Here is a 25,042-nt window from a genome sequence, read left to right on the forward strand (position 1 = left end):
GGCTCCGCTCTGTGATCCCGGGCTGGGCTCTGCTGTGGCCTCAGCTCACCCCCAAGGATCGAGGCAGTTCAGTGTCATTGCAGAAGGAGCTGAAATTGTTCCCAGCTTGCCCAGTCCCGTTGCTGGTTGGTGCTGGCTCTGTTTTGGCTGGAGCCAGCTCAGGAGGACTCTCGGTCTTGCTTCAGGTTTGTTTGATCAGGGATACTTGGGTGAAAATTAGTCCAGATTAACAAAGAGCATGGATTGAAGGTGGATCACTTAAACTGCACTGGCATGGCTGCTCTAGGTCAGAACAAAGCTGGCCTTTAGTTATTTACTTCAGAGCTCAAACAAACAAAACCTGCTTCTAGCTGTGTCCACACGGGGTTTAATCCAGTTTTTCTATGTGCCAGTCTTACTCAGATGGACTCCTCAAAGCAAGGATATTCCAGAGGATGGGAGAACTTGGCCCACGGATCCTCAATGTGTGTGTGTCACACTGTGCTCGTGCCAAGGTCCCTGTGGGAGCCCGTGGGGTGTGACAGCTTTTGCCATCCATGGCAAGAGTCCAAGTGGTCCTTTTCAAGACATCCCTGTACCCCCTTAAGTCCTGGAGCCCCCCATCCCTGCTCCCCTGTCTTCATCTCTTTATCCAAGACCTCTCAGTGGTGGATAAGCACCAATTTCCTTGTCTAGAAAAGCTGGAGAAGGGAAAAAACCAACCCCAATTTGTATAAGTATAGGGAAAAGCGAACACTGCTAATATTAGTGTTGCTTTTGTATTAAAAATTCTCTGATAAATGCCCGGGTTTTTTCTTTCCCAGTCTAAAAATACTCGCCCAGCTTGGCAGTGTGTTGTGACTGTGATAATGAAAGTGCAGCAGCATGTGCCTGCCACAGCTCCTGCCCTTTCCTCCTGGGCTGGCACAGCTCTGGGGTTGTCTGAGGGAAGAGAAGGCACACAGAAACTGAGATGAAGGAAAGCTGGTCCCGACTCCTGCCTTCCAAAAGGCCACAGCCCGGGAATTATCTCAATTTCAGTGGAACCCAGTGTATTGTGGAAATGTCACGTCCCTGAGCCAGGGAGAGAGGTGGAGTACAAAACCAAACCAAGAATGCTACAAAATTTAAAAAGAAACAGCTCATTTTGAACTGATTGAGGTTAAATATAGATTTTTTAAAGGTTTTTTTTAATCTCAAAGACTGTGGAACTCCCTGCTAGAAGTACTTGTGGAGTCAAAGGGAGTGTGCACGTGTTCAGGTGATGAATGTGTGGCTTGGTAGTGCCTGTGGCTGGGAGAGGACCCTGTTGTCACTGTCGCTGTTTAACTGTTGTCATTGGTGCTGCACCTGTATGTCATGATGGCTTTCACTCTGAAAGGACATTCAAGCAGAAGCTGCAGCACAAGGTAGCTGAGTGCCTGCCCAGATGCTGGAGATCATCTTTCTGCTGGCTTATGGCAAGTCCTGGACCTGCACAGGATTTTTGGGGTGTAGCTCTGAGCGCCTGCAGTGGCTGGGTGGGTTTGGGGTGCGCTCCTGCTGGGAGAGAGCTCCTTGCTGGGAGCTTCAGCTGGTGGGAACAGGACTCTGCTCTGCACTCAGGTGTTGTTCCCTCCCTCACACTCTGTGTTTCGGGTTCTCTATGGGGACAGAACCTTTATACCCCTGGGCCAGACCGGACCAGAGTCACGTCCTGTGGTGCTGAAGAGGACTCTAAGCTTTGAGTATTGAGCCATCCTCAGGTACATGAGTTTTAGGAACCCCCCTGTGGTTTTTGTGCCAAGGGACAAAGGAGGGGACGAGGCAGATGCTCTGTGGGATGCAGGGACCTGCAGAGGGGTCAGTGGTGGCACCCAGCCTGTCCCCTCAGCTCTGGGCTTTTGCTCTCCCAGCCCCTGTCTGCTCCCTGCAGAAGGTGCCTGCTGCATTCCCAGCCCAGGCTGGAGCCAGCACTGATTCCTGAGGCAGCTCCTGGCACTGGGAGAGGAGCCAGGGCAGGGGAAGGATGGGTTCCCAGTGGTGCCAGCCCCAAGCCCTGCAGAGATGGGTGTCAGGGGCTGTTTCCTGTCCCTGTTGTCCCTTAGCTGGGGCAGCAGAGCTGGCTGTTGTGGTGCTGAGCTGGACTGGGGTGGGTGGGGTGGGGTGGATTGGGGTGGGTTGGGGCTGCATCCAGCAGCTCCCCTGCTCCCTCTGCCTTTCCTGTTTCAAGAAACGAGGCTGTTTTGTTTTTATAAACATGGCAGTCAGGGAGCTGATGATCCTGGTGGCACCGGACAGCCCAGCCTGGAGTATTTGTGCCACCAGCAGCCTCCTGGGGGGAAAGGGGAGTGGAAATGCCTTGTCCTAGAAACAAGGCAGAGCTCTTGGACCCACTCTGTGGCCTCAGAGGCTGTGGAGAATCAGTTTGGGAGGCAGCTGAAGGGTTTATTGCTGCTTGCAGAGGCCTTGGGAGAAATGTCCTTATCTTGCATGTTTTCCTTGAGGTTTCAGTCTTGGATTGATCTTTGAAAGGAAGGGATTGCATTTATTTCCCCGGGACTCAGGCTCAGGACGCTGCTCAGGACAAGAGGAGCCCAGAGAAGGGATGGCTGAGGGGCTGGAGGGATTTGCTGTGACCACAGCAGCTGGGTCAAAGGAAGCTGGAAAGGCCACGGGAAGATGAGGTCAGCTGTGCCCTTGTCCAGCTCCTGCCTCTTCCCACAGGGACACAGAGCTGCCTTCCAGGACTTGGATCCTGGGAAATGCCCACAGGGGGTTTTCCTCTGCAGGAAACATCCACCACTGACCTTGTCCTTGACAGAGCAGGGCAGGAGGAGGCGTGGGACCAGCAGGGCAGTGACAGCTTTTTCTCACAGGTAGAGCAGAAACACTCAGGAGTTGGGACTCTGGGGGGGTTCCAGCATGGTAAGGGCTGGTTGGTGCCTGGTTGGTGACCCTGGGCCCCGTGACTCCTGTTCAGAGCTTTGGGGCTCAGTAGTTTGGCTTTTCCCCACTGTCTGAGGTGTGTCCAGTGGCACAGGATGGTTTCCAGGCACATCCCAGCAGTTCCTCTGCAGAAAGGGGGATGTTGCCTCATCCCCTGACTATGGTTCAGGGAAAACACTTGGATGAGTGTTAAAATGGGAGACATTTTGTGCACACTGGAGGGAATTCACAGGATTTGAGTGGATAGAGAGAAAAGGAACCTCTTCAGCCTTAATTGCTTTGGCATTTCTATTCCTCAAGTGCAGAGTGCCCTCCTGAGCTCAGGATGCTTCAGTGGGAGTCCTGGGAGTGTCCAAAAGCAAACCTGCAGGATGGGAAAGACTGGACAGGGCTGTGTCCCAGCTGCTGGCAGCTCTCCATCCTGCTCTTCTGCCTGCTGAAACAAAGGGGATAAATCTGATTTGTATGCCTAGCTAGTGACAGAGGCCCCAAACTGGTCAGGTGCTTAATTACCTCTGAAGGTTCTGGCTTGGTTGCTGGTGCCATCTGAGCCTGGGAATTGGGCTTTGGGAGCTGAGGAGCCTGGGGAGGGTCTGCAGTGTGACCTGTTCCCCATCACTGTGCAAGGATAAACCAGGAGAGAATAAACCTGGAGTCTGAAGCCAGAAAAATTAGCTCAGTCACTTGTGGCGGGGTCTCCTGGGGACACTGGTGTCTGTGGGGTCCCATTGTCACCTCCCAGGCGCTGTTTGACTCCGTAAATTCACTGAGCTGAAGAACTCTGGTTTTCCTTCAATAAAATGGGGATGAAAGCTGCTTCCCAAGGCCTGGGAATGAGAAACTGGAGTGTTTTGAAATCCATCTTCATGGAGTCCCAGAGTGGTTTGGGTTGGAAAGGGACCTTAAAGCTCATCCAGTTCCACTGGGCACCTGGGAAGGGATGGAACAAAGGCTTCACAAACCCCTGGGCAGCCGATCCCGGTGTCCAGCCGGACCCTCGGGAACAGCAGGCTGGAACAGCAGGGATGAGCACAAATCCCAGGTGGCAGACGAGCTGTATCGAACTCCGGAGCTGCGGTGGGAACCCCCGGAGGTCTGGGCAGGCAGGGAGAGCCGGGCTACAGAGCAGCGAAGGCTCGAAGCAACCACAGGGGCGGGGTGGCTGCAGCCTGGCTGCCACTGGGGCAGGGAAGGCGGGCTTGGGATCCTGGGGTTTCTCCCTGAGGCACCCAAGCAGACGGTGAAAAGGTGGGGTGTTGGGGTCCCGGTGCAACAGCCGCTCCAGCGAGCAAGCTCCGCTCACGGTAGAAGAGAGGCATCCGAAAGCAGAAGCCTGCAGCAGCAACGAAACTCCCTCCACAATGATGAGAGCCCTCCCCTCCCTCCGAATGCCGGGAACAGCAGCCAGCCAGGGGCTGTACCCACCCCCTTTTCCCAGTTCAAATCTCACGGCATCCCCCGCCCTACAGGAGAAAACCCCAGGTGGAAGAGAGTAGCCAGATGCACCCCTCCCACTATGGCCGGGTCTTTTGTTTCACTCAAGCACCCAGTAATTTGTCCCCTGGCAACATATGGGGGAAATTCTTTAAAGAGAAAAAGAAAACAGAAGGAGAACTCTTGAAACCCCAACAAGCGGGTAAGAGGCAGTCTGTGAGTCCTTGAGCACAAACCTCGCTGAAGAATTCACTCAGCTTTCCCTCCCCTTTCTCTCGGACCCATCTTAAAGGTGCAGAGAGGCACAGAACTCATGTCTGGGCATAGAGCAGCAAGAGGGGATACACATCATAAAATCACCCCAAGGCAGTCCACCCCTCATCCCAGATTGTCGGCTCAATGCCCAAACGAACACATTCCAACTCACACACCCACACACACACACCCACACCCACACCCACACACGTATCTGTACGTGCACACACACACACAGCACCCCAAGCCACCCTGTCATGAGCTGGGGATTTCTGTGAAGGTGCTGCTGGCCCAGCTTCCCATTGCAGGAGCCTTCTCCTCATAAATGATGGATTCTGTGAGCAGGGTTTTATTGTTAGTGAGTGGTAGTCAGCCTGTGGTAATGAGGTCCTGACAGGGCAAAGGCCTCCCGGAGGTGAGGACGGATCATCCCTAAGGCACTGCACAGCTCAGGGGTGCTCCAGTCCATGGCACCTGGCAGGACATGGATGCTCTCGGTCTGAGTTTGTCTGTGCTACACCCAGAAAGCCACAGCATCTGTAGCGGGAAAAAAGAATGTAAACCTAACCCCCTGTTCTCTTTCTTCCCTTTCATGATGAGGGGCTTTGCCGGAGCCTCCTTCCCACTGGTGCTTTTGTGAGGAGACACAAACCATCAGAGCTCCCTGCTAATTCAGGTGCTGAGCTCCTCTCTGCCTGCTCTGACTCTCCACAAGGCATCTCTGCTCCCTCCTTGTCCTCACTGCTCCATGGTCCATCCTCCCCGAGCTGAGCTGAAAGGGAGCAGGAACAGGGACACAGCTGCTGGAGCTGAGGTGGGGGCAGGCTGTGATGGGAGTGGTGTAAGAGACGGTCCGAAGATCCCTCATCTGCCTCACGATCATCGCCGAGGACAGAGACTGAACAGAGGAGTCCTGGCCTGGCTGAGGTGGGATGTCTGCCAAGTGCTGCCTGCGGGTGTGCCCGCTGGGAACTGGGACGCATTCCTGAGGAAAATTAGTGCAGGTAACAATGGACTGCGCCGTTCTTGCTGCCCAGGAGGGAAGGACGGCGCTGAAGCGGAAAGGAACGACCTGTCCTGCACACCTGTCCTGTCCACCTGTCCTGTCCACCTGTCCTGTACCTGTTTTCCCAAAACAAAGGACCCCATACCAACAGCTGCAGATTTCCCAACCTCTTGGCCAGTTGCCCCTCGCTTCTGAAAAGGACTATAAAGGGACTTTCTGAAATAACTGAGCCCGAGATATCCCCATGGAAAGAAGATGAATCTATTGGCAGGAGACCACAAGGACTTCGTCTCATCCGTTGGTAGCCATTGCCCCCCTTTTTCTTCCTCTCTACTCTTTCACTTTGTTTTTCTTTCTTTCTCTTTCTCTCTCTCTCTCCTCTATCACATTACCGCCTTGTGGGCACTTAATAAAGGTGCACTGTTCTGATTAAAACTGAAATCCCTTGTGTCCTTTTGCACTCTGAGATCTATAAACGAACCATCACGACCCCCGCTTGCATTAGTGGATGGTGACAAGTGTGCAGGAGCAGGGAGCAGAGGTGGCATCTACAACACAAACCTACAAAGAGAATTCCTGAGGTTGCAAAGAGGAATTGCCAGCAGAGGGATGGCTGGGGAGTCTCAGTCTGCACCTTTGTGTCTCAGCATTATGATGGTTTTTATCTGTGCAGCCCCACTGTCCTTTTCCAAGGCTCCCAACTCACCTCTTGTGGGGTGCAGGATGGATCACGTTCACCTGCTTAGCCCCCATTAAATATTCTTTTTTTCCCATGGTCTCATGTCTGTGCCTCTATTACTCAAATCCTGCTCTGGAGAAGGGAGTGGTTAACTTCCAGCCTCATGGGCTTTAATGCCATCAGTTGCTGCTTCACCAACAGCAAATAACCCCTCTGGCTCTTGGGAAGGGGCTTTCCCCTATTTTCCTGATGGCCTGCCTGTCCCTCAAAACCTAATGTGAAAATCACTCAGTTCAGTTGGACCAGATGGGCTGGAAGGGTTCCCTCCCACCTAAACCATTCCATGATTCCCAACTGCCCTGCAGATTCCAGACTCTGACAGCCCTGAGGGAAACCTCCATCCATGAGAAGAGCTCACTGTGAGTGGGGACACTGAGCCTGCCCTCATCCTTCACCTTAAAACCATCCCTGAGGTGCAAGGGAAAAGGTTGTGATTTGGGGGTATTGTTACAGGGGGGTTGTTTTGCTTTTGGACTTATTTTGTTGATAGAGGAAAGTATTTTATAAAGTGGTGGCACTTTGGCTCCTTTCCCAAGAGTCTTTTCAGACAAGGGAAATGTGAGGAAGTTTAAGGCAGCCTCTCCTGCTCTCCTGCAGCAGTTGGTGCCTTTTGTATTGGAGATTAGTTGGGAAGTTGCTGCATTCTCGGTGAAATTCCACTTTCTCCATATCAGGGAGAATAAAGAGGGGTTTCTGGCCAGCACAGTGGGGTTTGTGGTGGGATCCATCCACCTGCCCTTCCTGTGCAGCCATCCCTCCCCAGCTGTCTTTGGCCACAGAAGGTGAGGCAGATCCTGCTCCAGTTCCCACCCTTGTGGGGCTGGATCAACGGAGAAAGGCTGGCAAAGCTTGAGCTGGATTCAAAGAAACCAAAGGCTTGAAACAAAAACCCCAGGGGCGAGGTGATGCAGGTCCCCCTCAGAAAGCAACCAGAGGGAATGCAAAGAAAAGAAATAAGAAAAGAAGGGAATAAATAAAGAGCAGGGATGGGGAGGAGGAGGGGGCAAGGAAGCTGTCTGCCCGTGCTCAGTGTGTTTGTGCTGCTGGCTGCCTGCCTGCCTGTCTGAAAACCTGGCCCCGTCTGGCACCTCTTTTTTTATTCTGATGTTTGAATTTATAGCTTGAAGTGCAGCAGAATGAGGTTCTCTGGAATATTGCTGTAGATGGGATTGGCTGCCCGGGAGGGCGAGGGTGGATTTGGAGGAGGGGGGACTTGGGTTTCCCCTGCAAGTTTAATGTGGGCTGCTGTGTTCTCCTCCCTCCCTCTGCCTCCCTGCTGCCTTTCCGTGTGTGTTTGCATCAGATCTGTGTGACACGGGTGGCTCAGGAGCAGCTTCTCCCTGGGTGTATCCTGAGTGCATCCCACTGGGATTTTCGGTGTAGTCTGGGGGCGGAGGGGAAGCAGGGCTGCTGTGAAGTGCTGAGGTGCAGAGCAGAGCCAGAATCCATGAAAACCGCTGCAGCCACCTCCTCCGCCGGGATGACACGGATCACCCACACTTCCTCCCTGGGAGCGTGCCAGGAGACTTGTTCTCAGTGAAGGTTTTCAGGTCTCCAGGCTTCAAACGTTCACACAGTTTGAATAATGCATAAAGCTCCAGCACTTGCTGGAGTCAAATATTCTTCTCCAGCATCTTTAAAAAATGGATGAACACATTTTTACTTGAAAACCTCCCCCTCTGTGTAACCTGCTTCTCCTTTCTCACCTGACACACCTACAATCCTTGCCTCCTTCTAAATGCACAGCCCCCATCAGGGGCAGATCTGTTCGAGGATCTCGTTCTTCCCCGCTGCCTTTGATATTTGGAAAGGCAAATTTCCTTGTTCAGGAGGTGGGAGCCTCCTGACTGCATCTGCCTGTAATTAATGGATTCAGTCACTCTATACCAGGAGGTTTCTGGGGGGATCCATCTTCCTCTTCCCCTTGTGAGGGAATCAGAGCAGTGAAGCTCCCCCTGTGCTGCTGGGCAGGCCCTGGGTGGCACGACAGGGACTGTCACGACAGGTGGGACAGCAGCTCTGGGCAGAGCCTGGAGGAGGCTTCATGGGGCAGGGAGACCTTCCCAGGCAGATCCTGGAGGAGCCTGTCCTGCAGTTTGACCATAAAACACAGACACAGTCTGGACTCAAGGTGTCTGTCTGAGGCTGGTGACTTTCCTTGGCCCACTGGGAATGATCTGGAACTGGAAGGATTAAGGTGCACGGGATGAGTTGAGGCAGATTTAATTTTCCTGTGAAATGCACCAAGCCCACCCTTTTTCCAGGACAGCCCATTCCCTATTCCAGAGATGCTTTCTGCAGGTCACACCTTTGGTTTGGGCTCTGCTGCCTCTTGAATTAATGACCTTAGGTGTGGGGGTGTGGTTTGGCCACCCCACAGGACACTGCAGTGACTCTGTGTGTGCTCAGCAGCCCCCAGGTTTAATCAGGAGGGGGGGATCCCTTCCTCAGGACACCTCAGCCCTTCCCAACACCCCTGACTTCTCTCACTGCGTCTGAGCACCCAGATGGCACAGGATTAACAGAAACCCTTCAGGAAAGGTTGATGAAGTGATGGCAGAGGGGCAGTGGAGTGCTGCTGTGACAGTTCCTGATGCAGAGCTGCCTCGAAGCTTTTGTAGAGGAAAAGCAAAGGGTAGGACCTTGCCCTCTCTGCTCTTCCCGAGGGAGGAGTGGGAGGAGGCTGGACAGCCCTGGAGCAGGGAACTTGCTGCAGCTGTCCCCGGGAAGGATGAGAGGAGCACAAAGGGTTGTTTTTCCCATCCATTTTGGTTGTTGGTGTTGGTCCCATATCACGAATTCTCCCTTAGAAGAGGCCGGTCTGGCGCTCCTGGGCCGTGCCTGGGCAGGATCCTTGCCCTCCGTGACAGCTCTCCGGAGGGGCTGGCAGGCAGCTCCTGCACCAGGAATGCCAATCCAGGGGATTTGTGTGACGTGCCGCATCCCTCCCCCGCTCCTGTGACGCTGCCAAACTTCTGTCGAGCCCTGCTGGAGAGGGGCACCAGCAGCTCCCAGCTTGGAGGGATCCGGGGCAGAGTCACCTCTGTCCCCCTGCCCTGCCTGGCCCCTCAGCCCCTGGGGGATGGGAAGATGAGAACACAAATGCAGGCTTGGGTTTGGGGAGGGAGGAAGGGAAGGGGGAGGGAGGCTCAGCCGCGGCATGGCTGGGGATGTGTTTGCCCAAGCCTTGCTCTGGCAGGTGCTGGGGGCTCTTCTGGCTCTGTGGGCTCATCATGAATATTAGCCGGGCATCCGTGCACCAGCTGGAGCGAGAGAGGAAGGACGGAGCATCTCTCCGGCTTTTCCAGCATCAGTTGCTGGTTTTGGATGACTTTTAGTGTGGAAGTGAACATATTGTTGTGTTCCTTAGGGACGGGGCCCTGAACAGCCGGTGGCTGCTCGGGGAGCAGCAGAGCCCTGCCAAGGTCTGCAGGTCCCTTCCCAGTGGGGATGCTCAGGATCTGGGGTGAGCGGGGCTGCTCGGCCGGGCGCTCACACGGGGCTGCTCCTCAGGATGCTGCCGGCATTGACCACTCTGCAGATCTCCTCTGATACGAAAAAATTTAAAGGAAACCCACCCCTAGACGCAAGGAGGTGGAAGCTCGAGCGGAAACTGCTAGAACGGAACCTCATCGTCATCCTTTTCAGCGGCCGGCCAGGTCGGGTTTGAGAGGCGGAGGCGGTCTAACAGCGCTGCCTGCTGGAAACTCCTTGGGAGGAAAAGAGATTTTGCGGCCCGGGTTTCACCAGCCCTTCGGCAGTTTAAATCCGTCCTTCTCCCTTTTCCTCAGCCTGCTCTGCCCACAGACCTCAGCTGCTCGGGACAGGCTGTCAGAGAGGATGGAGTTTCCATCCTGCTTACCCTCACAGCAGAGGTTGGAGAACTGGGTGCACCCCGGGCGCTCTCCCAGCGTGTGGAACCCCAGGCCTGGAATTCAGGCTCACTGGGATCTCGATGGCATTAAAGGAAATGCCCGTGGTGCTGCTTTTGGAGCATTTCAGGCCAAGCCAAGCGAGGGAGGTGGATGTCACTTCTGGGGCTGCTCCCTGAGGAAACACCCCTGGGGTTCATCCTCCTGCTCTTCCCTTACCCACCCAACCCGAGTGTCCTGGCATAGATTTACCCACCCTTCTCAGCAGAGTACTGTGCAGAAAAGGGGCTGAGCAGCCACCAACACTGCAGTTAACATGTGAATTTGTCTACTGGACTTAAAAGTCAAGATTTTTATTTGCCAAGTCAGCCTGGTCATGTCCTGCCCTCCGAGGGCAGCTCTGGTGTCCTCCCACGAGAGGGGGGACACTGAGCACGGAGGGTGCTCTGCAAGACCCCCTGGTCCTGGCTCTGGCAGAGCAGGAATTCCTGGCTCACACAGGAGGGTTGGGCTGCTGGGTTTGCTGGTGGAACCCTACAAGGGCAGCAGTGCCGAGTTTGGGTGTGCATTAATGAGCAGATCTGGACTGGAAAGGGAGGATTTGGGAGCAGATGAGACCAAGATTTCCGAAGCCCTAACGCAGCCCCGCTGTGTTCACACAAAGCCTTGGGGCAGAGCTGGACTGCACAGCAGGAGCCACCCCCGCCCCACAGGGCCACGGGCAGTGGGGTCACCTGTCCTCCAAGGAGAGGATTAGGCTGGTTTGATTCCTGGCAGCAGTTCTACACCCCATAACATTTACTGGATGAAAAGACTCTGAGAATTCCTTCTCAGAGTGTTAAAATTTTATGTTTGAAATTCGCTTCCTTTAATAATCTTTTTGCTATTAACTATGAGCAGTATTACTGTGGTGCCCAGAATCCCTCCCGGCCAGCTCGGAGGTGGCCTGTGCCATCTGTTTGTCCTGACTTCATCTGCCCTGTGCCTTCTGTGCCAGGGCCAGGCTGTTTCTGCTTGTGCTGTCCTGCTGGGTGAGAGGAAAGGGACACTCACAGAGCCCAGGCAGGTTTATTTATTGTTAGGAAGCAGCAATGGGCACAAGTGGAGTGGCACAGATAAGCCCAAGCCTTGGCACAGAATTCAAAGTCACCTCCTTCATCCTTAGCTGCCTGCCAGCATCCCTCCCTCCAAAGCACGGCCCCAGGCTGGCTCTCCCTGTTTTGTTTTTTTAAGTACACTGTTAATTAACAAGGCAGAGGAAAAAATACACACAGGCACAGCAGAGTAGTTTTTAACCTGGCTTGATTAATGCTGTCAAGTTGCACATCTGAGTGTGAGCTCAGTGGGACTGTTGCTTTTGTTTAATACCACAAGACACCTCAGTCTGGATTGTTGCATTACAGTACAAATAAAAAACAGAAACAAAACCACATCTGCATCATACAAGGTGAGAAGAATATGAGAATTCTAAATATTTACAGAGAAGGGCAAGTGGGGAAACCACAAAAAATATTTACATAAAAATACATGAGCTTGTCGGCATATACATTTTACACCAGTTCACAAAAAAAGACACTCTATAAATTAAAGTGAAGGGAACTCCAAAGGTAACCCAAGACTTTCTGGGATGTTTCTTTCATGCGGCTCAGGGAAAGAAAAATCAAGTCTTCTACAGCAGGAAAATGAACGGCAAAACAACAACCCTTTTCTCCCCCCCTCCCTCCCCCCAGCTGGACGAGGCAGGACTCTGCACACAGGAGGAATGGTGCTGTTTGCTCACACCACACCACGCCTTTCACACCGGGACCCGGGGCGCTGGGAAAACAGGAACATGCCTAAGCCGCCGCAACGAAAGGAAGGAAAACAACTTCTCACCCAGATTTCCTGACACTTAACACATCACTCGAGTCAATGCCCTGTCACCAGCCTGGGGGATGGCAGAGCACACTTGAGGTTCTGTCCCTTCTGGGTTCGAAGAGGAACAGGACGTTTTCAAGTCGGTTTTGGTTTTGTGTAGCAACTTACTACCACTGTGCAATCCTTACTGATCCCCAGTGATGAGCAGGGCAGGGGGATCACTGCAAAGACAGAGGCACAAAGTTGTGGGGGTGTTTTCAGAGATGCATATAGATATCACCTGATAAGACTCTGCAAAAGTCAGAAATTAATGCTTTACGTAAGACTTCATAGGGGCCAAGTCCTCATTACTCACCCACTAACTGCACTCCCCTTCCCAAGGAAGGTCTCCTGGGGCTCACGTCCTACTCCAAAGCAGAGGTGAAAATCCAGAGCTGGAGCACACTCCTGGACCCCCATTCCTGCGTGCACTGGGAGACCCTCGTCTGGAAACGGAGGGAGTGGCAGCTGAAGATGCAGACAGCGCCCATGCGAGGGCACTGCTGAGGAGCAGAGCTGCTGTCACCTCGCGGGGACGTGGTTAGGCAAGGAATTACTGAGCCCGAGCACAACTACACTTGGATTAGATTACCTGCGCTGCTGTCCCCCTGCTCTCCACTCCTCTGCTGGGACACAGGACTGGGCTGTCACCTTCCTCCACCTCACCCACCCCAGACTCCTGGTGTCACCTCCCCGCCTCGCTCTGATGCACGACACCCTTTCCAACCTCACCTATGAATTTTGGGATTAATGAGGATGTAGAACTCTCTGTAGGACCAGCAGACTGAGCCCAGAGCAGGAGCAGGACTGCATAGTTCACTGTATGGCTTGGCAGGGTGGGATCGTGCGGGATGCTGAAGCCGTGGGCAGAAGCAACAACAAAAGGTGTTGGTCTGTGTTATCTGGGAAAAGCTGGTGCCTTCACCTTTCTGAATTCTGTACTGTGGCTCAGCAGTGCTGGACACGAGTTTGGGTTCTTGGAGAGCTTCCACCCTTGGAGCACACCTGGCTGGGGCTGCGTGCCTAGGGGGAGATGGCTGGGAGTCACTGCTGTCTTCTTCCTCTCGTTCCCAAAAGGCTGTTTGCAGCAGCCCTCTGGGTTAGGGTACAGGTGAGCACTTCCAGGAGCCCTTTGGGAAAGGTTTGTTCCCGATGGGATGAGCGGGTGCTTCGCACCTGGCACTTCACACAACGCAGGGAGAGCCCGGCTCGGGCGGGAGCAGCACGGCACTGAGGAGCAGGGGCTGTCCAGGGGTGGCACTTGGGCTCTACAGGGAGACAGTGGCTTCGAGCAGGAAAATCCAGAGGCATTTACAAAGAGTGGGAGCTGGGAGCAGCCCCTTGTAGTGGCAGGATAGTCCTAGCTGATGTAAGGCCCAGGCAGAGGGAGGGAGAGGCTGCGGGGCACGGGGGGAGTTAAGGCTTTCACAGAGAGAGAGGTGGGACCTGCAGCTCTCATTACCTGAATCCCAAATAGCCTGAATCCCAAATAGCCTGAACCAAACACTTGTTCCTGCTTCAACTGGAGACCTGGCAGGTAACCAGGGGCTGAGGCTGGTCCTGGTTCTGGCACAACACAGCTCTGCTGAGAGCACAGATAATCCAGCCCGGCTCCCGAGGAACCAGGGCAGCTCAGCCTTTCCTGGGAGCTACTGCCAGTGGAGACAGCCTGGCTCACCCAGTGGCCCCTCTGTGTGTAGTTCTGTCCATTTTCCTTAAAAGAAAACATTACAAAAAGCATTCCCTCACCAAAAACCCCAACCCCTCTACCTGGGAATTCCTCGTGAGGAGATTGTGGTAACCTGGATCACAGTGCTGCTTTTTTCTCTTTTTTTTTTTTTTTTCTTCCTTCTTTCCTACTGCCAGATTTCGTTCTGTAACATGTGAGAACTCTTCTAAACAAAATGCTTAAAACACCAGCATTGCACAATAAAACAGAACCAGAAGGTAGTTACTGAAACAGCCCCAGACAAGGCTCCAAGGTTAAAAGAAGCAAACAGCTACAGACTAGTCAGCAACTAGAAGCAGGTTTTCCTTAGGATTTAAAGTCCCAAAATAACCATGAAACTTTTTTGTTCAAAAAAACCCCACCTAAGCAGCTGTGTGCTAAGTGCAGGACTTCCAGGTTTTTTCATAAAACATTAGAGATTCGAAACAGGTAGAGAAATTCTTCAACCACACAGAACAGGAATGGCCCTGGAATTTATCAGCAAACATTTAAAAACTCCTAAATCTCAAGTATTGCTTGCAAGCCCTGCCTAATGGGATGGATGTGCTTTTTTTGTACAGGGGGTGTGAGTCCTGGGGAATCTGAGAGGCAGCATGAGGGGCTGCCAGGCTGTTTTTACAATATCAGAGCTTTTCAACAGCTTGGACACCGTATTTGGTGTATTTTAGAGTGCACTGGCCTTCTGTCCCTACTCACTGAGTACTGGGGGAGCTGCACCTGGGCACAGCACTGCTCCCTGTGTGCCACAACTCCACAGGGATCTCTGCCCAACATGGAATGCAGAGGCTGCAGAGAGCCTGGAGAGCTCCAGCTTAAGCTCAGCAGGAGCATTCCCTGATGGAATTGCTGCAGGACCTGGCCCAGGGCAGCTGCTCATGTAGACAACTTGTCACACACAGCTGGCAAGGTGGGCTCTGATTTACATAATGCTATAGACTTTTTTAAAATCTATTTTTCTAGTATTGTTTGCAATGAGATGACACACTCTGGCCAACCACAGGATGGAATGAGCTCATCTGGGCCACGGATAGCCTTGCAGCAAAGAGGAAGAACTGGCATGGAATGGGTGTGCTGTTCTGGGGGTAGGGTTTGGTGTAGTTTTGTATTTTATTTGTTTTGGTCTGAGAAATGCAAACCTGCCCTACGTGGCTCCCACAGCTGGCCTCTGCTTACAATAGAGAAATGTGAAGGAACTGGACTCCTTGTAGGCAGAAGCAGCTTGTTAAGCAAGAAATGTAACAAGTGAGTCGTGTTGTGAGCTGGCTTCAGAGCCTATTCCATGGGCTTGAAGTCAAAACAGGCCCCCACCCATGCCGGAGCAGCTGCAGTGGGTGCACCATGCCCACGGGAGAGGCAGGGCCTCAGCATTAACCCAGGAGAGGATCCCTGGGGAGCCTTTCCCCCAGCCCCACTCTCGCTGTGTAACTCCGAGCAGCTGAGCAGTGGTTCCTCCACAGCGTGGCAGGGAGCCCCTTTCCTGGGAGCCAGCCTGGGACAGGCAGTTTGCAGCAGGAGAGAGCTGCAGGCACAGTCCATCGTGCACAGCCCATCGTGCATGGGACCGTGGGCGTGGGGAGGAGCAGCCAGTGTCACGCCTGGGAAGGGAAAACTCCTTCCCTCCCTGCCCCAACAGCTTCTGTGTCAGCCCTGCCCGGCCTCTGGCAACACCTGCGTGCCAACAGCCTGCCCTGTCCTCCCAGGTGGCTCAAAACTACATGAAAATCTATAGCTCTACTACGTAAAAACAGTGAGTGGGGGCTGGGGGGGCTGAGGGGGGTTTGCTTTGCTCACCGGGGCAGGGTCAGGGGGTTTTTTTCCATCACTGAAAAAATAAAACAGTCCACTGTCCAGCAGAGGCTGCTTAGACTCTATCCCTCGTCCTCCCCAGCTCACTCGACGTGCACCTCTGTCTCGGGCCTCTGCAGACACAGCTCTGTGGGCAGGAAGGCTCCCTGCCCCAGAGCCGTGGCGTAAGTTCTGCTGTGCACGTGGGGGAAGCCGGGGGGCACGAAGCCCCCTGCTCCAGCATAGCCCCCTCTTTGGTGCTGAGGCAGGGTATGGTAATCCTCCAGATTATCGTACTGGGACACCACAGTCATCGTGCTTTGGCGCTTGCCCAGGGTTTGGTAGGGGTACAGCAGGGCAGAGTCCCTCTCCATGGGCTCGGGGTGCTGCATCCGCAGGCTGTGGCTCCGCTCGGGCTTGGGCGGCGGTGCCACGGAAGGGGCAGCGTGTTCCTCCTCCTTGTAGCAGTCTCTGGAGTGCTTCTCCATGGATGCTCTGCCTCGGGGCCTCTCCAGGTCTGGCCTGTCCTCTGCCAGCCTCCCCTCCTTGTGGTTCAGCCTCAGGGTCTCCTGGCCGGCCGGGATGTACTTGCTGCCCGAGTGCTGGTAGCCCATGGGCTCGGACGGCTCCGGGCCACCCTTGGGCCTGTACTCGGAGTAGGGGGGCCCGTTTTTGGGTTCGGAAGGCTGCCTATGGCTCGCTTCCTGCTGCAAATGCGTCCTGTGCTCGCTGCTGCTGCCGCCCGGCTCGTGCATCTTCCTGTTCCGGATGCTGCTCTGCTTCTGGGGCAGGGATGGCTTCTCGGGCTGCCCGTTCCCGTAGCCCCCGCCGTGGTAGTGGGCTCTGTCCAGCTCGGGCTCTGCGTGCTGCCCGTAGTAACGCTCATCCCCCTCGGGCGTGGCCGCCTTGGCCGGGTACCTGCCCTCCTTCCCTTCGGCCACCGTGAGCAGCCCGCTCTTGCCGGGATCCGATTTGCTGCGCAGGTGGACGGCGTCCAGGCCCCCCAGCTCGTCCGGCAGCAGCGGGGCCACGTTGTCGTACTGGGACATGAGGGGCCCTTTGACCTTCTGGCGCGTGCGGCTCTCGCGGCGGATGGACTGCATGCGGTACTTCTCCATGTCCTCCAGGTCCCAGGACATGTACATGTGCTTGATGTCCGGGGCGGGGGGCACATCCCTGCTCACGAAGCTGTGCTCCTTGCCCAGGTGGTTGATGAGCCCTGCCCGGGGGTAGGCGGCCAGGCTGGGGTAGCGGTACAGCCCCTTGCCCTGCAGCCGGGACGCGTAGGGGCCGAACTCGCGGCCGGGCAGGCCGTGGAAGGGCCGCACCCGCACGGTGCTGTAGGGATCCAGGTCATAGAAGCTCCCGTCGGCCGCGGCGTAGTAGGGGGAGCTGGAGGAGCTGGAGTAGGGACTGTAGCGATAATGGACCCGCCCGTTCTCAAAGTAAGGCTGGAGCTGCGTGACGTGGTAGTCGGAGTGGGGCTGATATGGCTTGTACTGGTAGAGGGGCCGCGGGCAGTACACGGGCTCGTCATCCGGAGGCACCTCCGTGCGGGAGATGGGCACAGAGCGGATGGCGGCGGCCGGGCTGGGCACGTGCAGCGACTGCACCCTGCGGATGGTGGGGTACGGGGGGGCCTCCTCGGCGTAGCCAGCGCCCCGCAGCCCCGTGGGGCTCACGGAGGACACGAAGTCGGTGCGGCCGCGGGGCTTGGGGTGCAGGCCCGCGGCAGAGCCCTTGCCCTGCGTGCCGTAGGAGCCGTAGCGCGCACCCGCAGCAACGGGCGGCTCCGGGCGGGGCGGGTAGGGCTGGTGCTGCTCGGCCTTGCCGTGGTAGCTGTGGGCAGGGACGCTCTCAGGCCGGTACTGGTGCTTGGCGTGCAGGTAGCCGTCGGGCCCCACGGGCTCAGGGAGGCTCTCTGGCTTGGGGTGCGGCACGTACACCGGCTGCAGGGATGCGTGCTTGGGTGGCGGCGGCGGTGGCAGCAGCGCCTCCTCCACGGAGGATGCCAGCATGGAGGAGGCCAGGAAGGAGTGGTAGTTGGAGTTGTTGATGGTGTCCGTGTTGTTGGAGTGCATGGCTGCGGCGATCTTGCTCTCCAGTGTCCTCACGGGCGGCACAGGCGGGGTGAAGCTGTAGGAGGAGGGCGCAGGGACGGACTCAGAGCGCAGGTGCAGCGGGGGAGCCCTCGTGCTCTCCCGAGGCTTTTCCAACTGGCTCTGGTGGCCTGCGGGCACGGAAGAGGAGCCACGGGTGCTGGAACTGCTCTCGGAGACAAAGCCAGGCACGGGCTCTGGAGGCTTCTCAGGTGCAGCGGTGCTCCACACCTGCAGGGAAGAAAGCAGCCAAAGTTAGGGACAAGCGGCTTTTCCCCTGCTGTTGTGTCGTTAGAACATCCCAGACACTCATGTGGATCAGCTCCATTACAGCCTGTCTGTGCCTGGTTTGTTTGCCGGGCAAGGACACACGTGTAGGTTCCCTCTCTCAGCATGGTGCCACTGGCAGATTTGGGGATCCATCACAAGTGGTGTGTTCTGCAAATGCCAAACCAGAGGAAGGGGAGGAGGTAGCTGTCTCTTCACACAGTGCCCTCAGTGTTTTGTTAGGTGGTCTGCTTTTAAATGTATGATGTTAATGAAAACATTCCTGGATTTAACCTGCTCAGGACCCTGGTGAGCAGATCAGGGAGTGCAATAGAGCAGAAATTCCTGCCTTAAATGTGGCTGTGGGGCTTAGGATGGGCTGCAGCCAGGCATGGGCTGGGGGGTTTGCATTTCTGACGGAACACTTCCATGTTTCAATCCTGCACAAGGAATCTGACCTGCTTTGTTTAACACAATCACAGAATCATTTAGGTTGGAAAAGACCTCTGAGACCGTCGAGTCCAACCTGAGACTGATCCCCACCTTGTCACCAGCCCAGAGCACTGAGTGCCATGTCCAGTTGCTCCTTGGACACTTCCAGGGACGGGGACTCCACCAGTTCCCTGGGCAGCCCCTTCCAGCACCTAATCACCCCTTCTGTGAAGAAATTCTTCCTATTGTCCAACCCAAACCCCCCTTGGCGCAGGTTAAGACTGTTCTCATCCTGTCACTGACTGGACAAGACCCTAATCAGGATGCTGGAAGAGGACCTTCTCAGAGGATGCAAGATTTCTTGTTTCTGAGCACTCTGAACTATCATTCCCTCTGTCAGCTGCCCCTGCAGATACTCTTTTCCTTAAAACCAAGGCGAGTGGGTATACTGGGATGTTCCCTTGAGAAAGCAGCCCAGGATTTCCCGCAAGGCTGTGTTACACCCACATCACTCCTGCTGTCCTGCGAATCCCCCCGTTGCCATTTGGATTTGGACCCACTTTCCCAGTGCTCAGCACTCCAGAGGAGCTGTGCAGGGAGCAGCACGTACCTGCCCGGAGCCGCTGGGTGCTTTGGCCGCTGGCACCTGTCCCACGGCTGCCTGGTGCTCCTGTCTCTGTGCCGGGGCCGTGGCCGCACGCGGCGCGGGCGGGACGGTGACATCGGCCGGGGGAGCAGCCCCGGGCGGGGCGTGGGGCTCAGCGGCCGTGCTGGGGAGGGTGCTCAGGTACGGGGCGCCCTTGTCCCCGGCGGGAGCCACGGATGGAGACTGCAGCTTGTCCTCGGCCGTGCAGGGAGCGTGCAGCTTGTCCCCAGGCAGGCCCGTGCGCAGATGGGGCTGCTCCACAGCCAGCTCCGCGGCAGGCGGCTCCCGCTCGGGCAGCGCCCCTGGGCCCTGCGGGGCCGCGGGCTCCCAGTCCCCGCCGTGGGCCGGGAAAGGCTCCTTGTCCCCCGCTCTGCCGGGGTGGAAGCTGCACTGCTCCTGCTCCGCATCCCTGCTGCCAGGCGTGTCCCCGGGCACGCCCGCGTGGAGAGGCGGGGGCTCCTGGCCTCCAGGTGCGCCGGGCGGGTGGTTCTGCTCCCCGGCCGTGCCTTGGCAGTCCTGCTCTAAAGGTGCCCCGGGCTGGAAGTGCAGGCGGTTCTCGGGCAGAGCAGTGAACAGGTGGAGCTTGTCGGGAGCACCCGCAGAAAGATGGAGCTTTTCTAGAGCTGTGCCAGCTTCAGCCTCTCCATAATTTGTGCTTTCAGCATGAGCATCTCCTGGCCTTTTGTGGGACTGGGCGGATGCTTGCTGTGCGGACTCGGCTAACGCTAGGGCCAGCATGCGCGCTGCGTTTTTCGGAGGAGGAGGAGGGATAAGAGACACAGAACTGACGGGAACAGGATCCTGGGGGGAGTCGAGGGCAACTGCTCCTAATGGGGGGAAAATTGAGAGAGAGAGTGATTTTATGTTACCCAATAAGGAGAGTGACCTTAAGACTATTATAAAAAAATAGATGCTCTCCACACTTTCACAGTGGAAGTTCCTTCTGATGTGAAACACTTGTGTCTCACAGGCAAACGCTGCTCGACAGCACAGCAGTTCATCACAAAGAGGAAAAAACCCAAGAGATTGTCTAAATCCTCTTGCATTTCTAGAGAGGTAGGAAGGAGGTAGCAGAGAATGAGATACCCTTACACAATTTTGATCATAAGGTTTTAGGCGGAAAGGTCCCTTCTTCGAGTGTTGGCAGATTTTTAATTTAAAAAGGAAAGTCTTAGATGGTCTACTGGCTGAAATGATTGAGAAGGACATGCTAGAGATTTTCACGCATGACAGGATGGGGAAAAAAAAAGCGGAATATAAAGCATTATGGAAATTATCCAAGATTTGTGTGATGTAGGGAGAAGGCAGAGGTTAAGACCTTACTGATCTGCACAGCCCTGCAAGACACTCGTGACCAGAACTGATGGGCAATCCCCTCTCCTAAAGGCACGCAGAGGAGGACGGTTCTGAGAGCAGCTCCCCTTTGGAACTTAAAGAAAGAATGGAGGAAAATGCACTGTACCTGGCTGTGTGTGTCCACCGGGTACAGTCTTATTCTGACTGCTTGGCATGGCTCTCTCCCCTTCTTCTGGCAACTCTGCTTTGCAAGCAGCCACTAGCTGGGGATGCTGCAGCTCTTGGTGGGCTCCTTCCCCTGCTCCTGTTTCACTGTTTTTCAGGGGCAAGGACATCTGGGTTGGGGACCTGTTTGTGATCTCAGTGATGCCAATCCCTTTGCTCCAGCTGGAAGCAGAGGAGTTCCTGGCTGTGGTGGGCACTCCTCCCAGGGCCTCTGGCACACGGCTGGGCAGCACAAAGGAGGTGGGTTCTGTGGTCAGTGGTGGAGATTTGATGGGCTTTCGGGCTGTCTTGGGTGAGAAGCTGAGGGGTTTGCAGGCCTGCTCTTCCGTGGGGCTCAGGTCCAGTGTAAAGAAGGGACTCATCTTCTCCTGGAAAGGGGACACTGGCTCAGAGCTCGTGGCACTGCCCGGGGTCTGGGACTGGCTGCCTGATTCTAAATCCTTCTTGAGCAGGCTCGGCTTCTCCTTATTGATGTCAACAGACTCCAGCAGGGAGGTGCTGCTGTCCAGGCACTCAGACTCCGCCTGGGGGGGGCTGCACTGGAAGGACATGGGGTCAAAGTCCAGGCTGGCAACACCAATGTCCGGCGGGCTCAGGTCCACATCCTCCGAGGAGCGGGGAGAGATGAGGGCAGGGACGTGGATGAGCCCCTCGTCCCCGTCGCTGTCGTCGTGGGGGAGGTTGTCATAGGAGTTGCAGCGGTTCATGTTCCCCAGGAGCTCCCCATTGAAGGAGGCAGACAGGGCATCGCTGCTGGACCTGGGCCTTCGGGGCCGGAACAGTTTGGATTCACCTGGAACGAGGAGACACACATGGGTTAGTGACAACACCTCCTGTCCAGGAGGCCAGGCCCTGTGGGTGGGGGTCAGAACAGTCCTAAGGGAGCAAGAGGTTCCCTGGTGATCTCTGCACACAAAGTAACATTGCTGGCAGTAACTGCTTATTACATTTGCTTAAACTCTTTTGCGTGACTTAATCTGAAACTAAGCTGTGTGCATAGGCAAAGACAGTTTAAATGTGCTGAAGCCCTTTCTCAGAGATGACTTTCCTTCACAGTGCTGTCCTGTCAACCTTTAAATAGCAAGAGGAGGTGCCAAGGAATGAACATAAGCAGTGCCAGCTACACCAGAGCAAAAGGTTTGCTTTTTTTAATCTTCAAAGCAGGAGAAGCCATGAAGAGCATTTCTGTGAGACCCATCTGTGCTGGGTGCAGAAAGCTGCTTCATCAGTTAGCAAGTTCAGCTTCCCTGAAGGGGTGGAAAACCTGCCCTGTTTAATATTTGCAGCCAGAGATGACCAAGTGCCTCCCTTAATGCCCATTTCCTGGAGGTGCAGGTAGGATTCTGCCTTACCATCCACGGCATGCAGGGAGGTGAGGGACTCCTCGCTCTTGGCCGAGCGCAGCGTCCCGCTGTCTCCTCGTCCTCCTGAGGGAAGGAACCACACAGGGAAAGGATCAGTTAGGAAAGGGGTTTACATTTAGCTGGGTAACGGTGGCAGGAAAAACACAAATGCGTTTCTAGCACCAACATCACTGTCCTGAGAGTAATTTTGTTTTGAGGGTGGGTTTCTGATTCTCATTTTATCTGGAAACCGTAACTGACCCAAATGGTGACTGCTGCAGGTGACAGGCTGGGAAACAAATCCCCACAAGCAAAACCCCTCAAAAAGGGGGAAGGAAGGAACATTTACACACCCTGGTTTATGGGCACCAAACAAGTACAATTTCAGTCTCTGAGGAGACAGTCCCAAAGGGCATCATAGAGTGTGCGAGGACTGTGAGGGTAAGAATTTAAAGAGGGACCTGGGAGATGAGGGGATAAAAGTTCTCACAGGCCCACGTTTTGGGATTTGTGGTGTGTTCTACTGCAAAAACACGTTGTTGCTATTTTTTAGTTTGGAAAGAGACAGAAAATTATATATGGAAAAGGCTGAGAATTCCACCTCCATATCCTGGCTGTGGCTACAAAGGCTTGTTGGCTGCCTTCTCTGGGTACTCTGGTCCAGCTTTCGGAGGGAATGTTTGTGGGAAGGTGCCTTTCCCTTGTTTCATCTTCTGAGAGCAGCAAGGGGAACCAGAACTGCATTCTCATTTCATAATGAGAGTGTCAGAAGGAATTATCCTGTGATTTATTACAGCAGCACCCACATCTTGTCTTTCCAAAGCTGCTCCAAGCAAAGCACGGAGGTGCAAGCCCTGGCAGGCTCCAGAGCTGCCCGAGATCCATCGGGAAAGAGCAGCTGCTGAAGGTGTCGTGCACGACTTGGACGCTAGAAGGAGATAAAAGCCCGCTGCAAACATCCCTCTGCACTGCTGAAATCCCCGGGTTTTGGAAGGGGGCCTCACCTGCCAGGGCTATGGCTTTCATTTCCGAGGGCTCGCTGGGGTTGCGCTGCAGTTTGCGCTTGGACACGGAGGAGGATTTTCCCAGGTTGAAGAAGGAACGCCAGCTCCCCACTGGAGACTTCTTCATCTTGCTGGGAGGCCTTTTCCTGGGGAGAGAAAATGGAACACATGGATGGAGGGGGAGCTGCAGCTCAATCCTGGCTGCTTGTCATCAGCACTCTCTGCTTTCTGCTTGGAAACTCCCTCTTTTCCATAGCCGAGGATGTTTTCATTCTTTCAGCTCAGCCCTGAAGTCTTGCTAGGTGAATTCCCCCAGCCTCTGCAAAGCAGCTGCAGTGCAGGTGAGGAAAGGCTCCTCCTTGTCCAGTCCAGCAGCCAAGGGATGGATTTTATGGAAGAAGCCCCAGCTCTCTGGGAAGCTGGATAGCCATGAAGGTGTTCAAAAGCATCTCTCACTCCTGCTATAAAACCACCTTTGTCTCCTCCACTGCCATATTTAATTTCTAGTGTCCTCAGGCCTGTCCAACTGCTCCACTTCAAGCGAACCTGGATCTGTGACAGGCACTTAGTCCTGAGATCTGGAAAACCCCAGCATCTGCAGGTGTTCACCCTGTTTACATTTGTGTGTGTGTGACTGGTCCAGGCATCTCTGCATCACAGACAACAGGGATTTATACATTTAATGATACCCCTGCTGAAAACAAGGGAGTGGAGCACAAATTATTTGGCTAAACCAAGTCCACCACACCACTGATGTGAGCTAAATCCTCCCAGAGTCCAAAGCAAGTGGAAAACTGGCTCCAATGCTTTACATATTTAACGAGTCTCAAGTCAATATAAGCAAATTCTTGCCATATTCAAAATAACACAGTTATGACACATGCTGGAAAGGAAACCTGTCTCTACCTTTCAGATGGGAAGTCTATGACTGTGTGGAACTTCCCCTGCAAAGCTGCTGGGCCTTCTCCCACTTCGATGTACTTGCTGTCTGCCACGATGGGAGAGTTGATCTGGGCCTGTGTCCGTGCCTGAGCCTCCTCCAGCGTGAGCAGCTTCGTGGAGGGGGAGGACACCAGCAGAGACTTGGGCCGGGACAAAGAGCTGTGCCCTGCAAGGAAAACCACAGGCAACAGGGAGAGTCAGCAAACAGCAGTGCAGAGATCAAAGCTCAGCTCTGTGTGTCTAGGGAGGTGCTGTGTTTTTCTGAACCTTTGTTATCCCAATCACCAAGACGTGGACAAAATGTGGTCACAATGTCACAGATACGTTGATGACTAAAAGAATAATGGCTTAGTGTATTAAAAAAAAAAAAGCAGAGGGAAGCAGGTAGGATGGAAACCTTTGTGACATACTTTCCTTCATCTCTGTTCAAGGGCCTGTAAAGAATATTATGTTTTCCTTTGTATAAAACCTGGGCCATTCCCAGATTCCACTTCTTACTGCAGCAGGAAATGCCATGTGTGACTGAAGCTGCTAAAAACCAAAGTGCACCTGGGCACAGCAAACAGAATCTGCTGTGTGCCCTGCCCGTGGCCTTTTACAGCTTGTGCCTGGTTTTGGAGACGAATGTGTAAAATTTCAAAGTAGCTGCTGATGCCTCCTGCTGCTGACAGCTTCAGTGGAGAGGAGATTACAGGGAGCCTGTTGCAGGAGCAGCTCTCCTGTGTCTGCCACTGCCTCTTGTACAGGTGTTTCTAGGGTTATTCCCAGGTGAGTTCAGGGCTGTGGGGGAGATGTGCCAGTGCAGAACATCCTGGTTGGTCCAGTCCCACGGCTGGCCCTGGAGCAGCAGAGCTCTGTGGGAAGGATGCACAGTCTGGGGAGTGTGGGAGCTGTAAATGCTGTCCTGGGTGAAGTTTGGGTCAAAACGGGTCTGGCAGCACCCCTCTCACAGGTGGGTGCAGGAGCTGTGCTCACACCCAGAGGCTCCCAGGAAGCCATTCTGGGATGCAGAATTCCTGCACTTGGTCAACATGCTGCCCAACAGCCTGACCCTCCTCCCTGCCAGGTCTGTGTCAAAGCCACTGAATGCAAATGATCAAGTCATTAAACAATTAGCCGAATTTACACGGGCCATTCTAAGCCTGGATAATCATCTGGCTGGGAT

At 54.6% G+C, this 25,042-nt stretch overlaps 1 protein-coding gene across 21 annotated transcripts in view; it reads right to left on the reverse strand.

The window, feature by feature from the left end:
- Positions 1–11,498: 11,498 nt before the first annotated feature.
- ARHGAP32 (Rho GTPase activating protein 32) overlaps positions 11,499–25,042 on the reverse strand; it is a 233,977-nt gene continuing 220,433 nt past the window's right edge. For all 21 annotated transcript variants that reach the window (XM_068994507.1, XM_068994508.1, XM_068994502.1 and 18 more), the window contains 6 exons: positions 23,842–24,043; positions 22,936–23,081; positions 21,941–22,015; positions 20,530–21,381; positions 19,032–19,894; positions 11,499–17,953 (listed from right to left, as the gene is read on the reverse strand). In XM_068994507.1, the coding sequence (XP_068850608.1) occupies positions 15,728–17,953; positions 19,032–19,894; positions 20,530–21,381; positions 21,941–22,015; positions 22,936–23,081; positions 23,842–24,043 (4,364 nt within the window). In that variant the 3' untranslated portion in view covers positions 11,499–15,727. The remainder of the gene's footprint in view (positions 17,954–19,031; positions 19,895–20,529; positions 21,382–21,940; positions 22,016–22,935; positions 23,082–23,841; positions 24,044–25,042) is intronic.

This window comes from Aphelocoma coerulescens, chromosome 24 (genome assembly GCF_041296385.1).
Source record: "Aphelocoma coerulescens isolate FSJ_1873_10779 chromosome 24, UR_Acoe_1.0, whole genome shotgun sequence".
NCBI classification, from domain to species: Eukaryota; Metazoa; Chordata; class Aves; order Passeriformes; family Corvidae; genus Aphelocoma; species Aphelocoma coerulescens.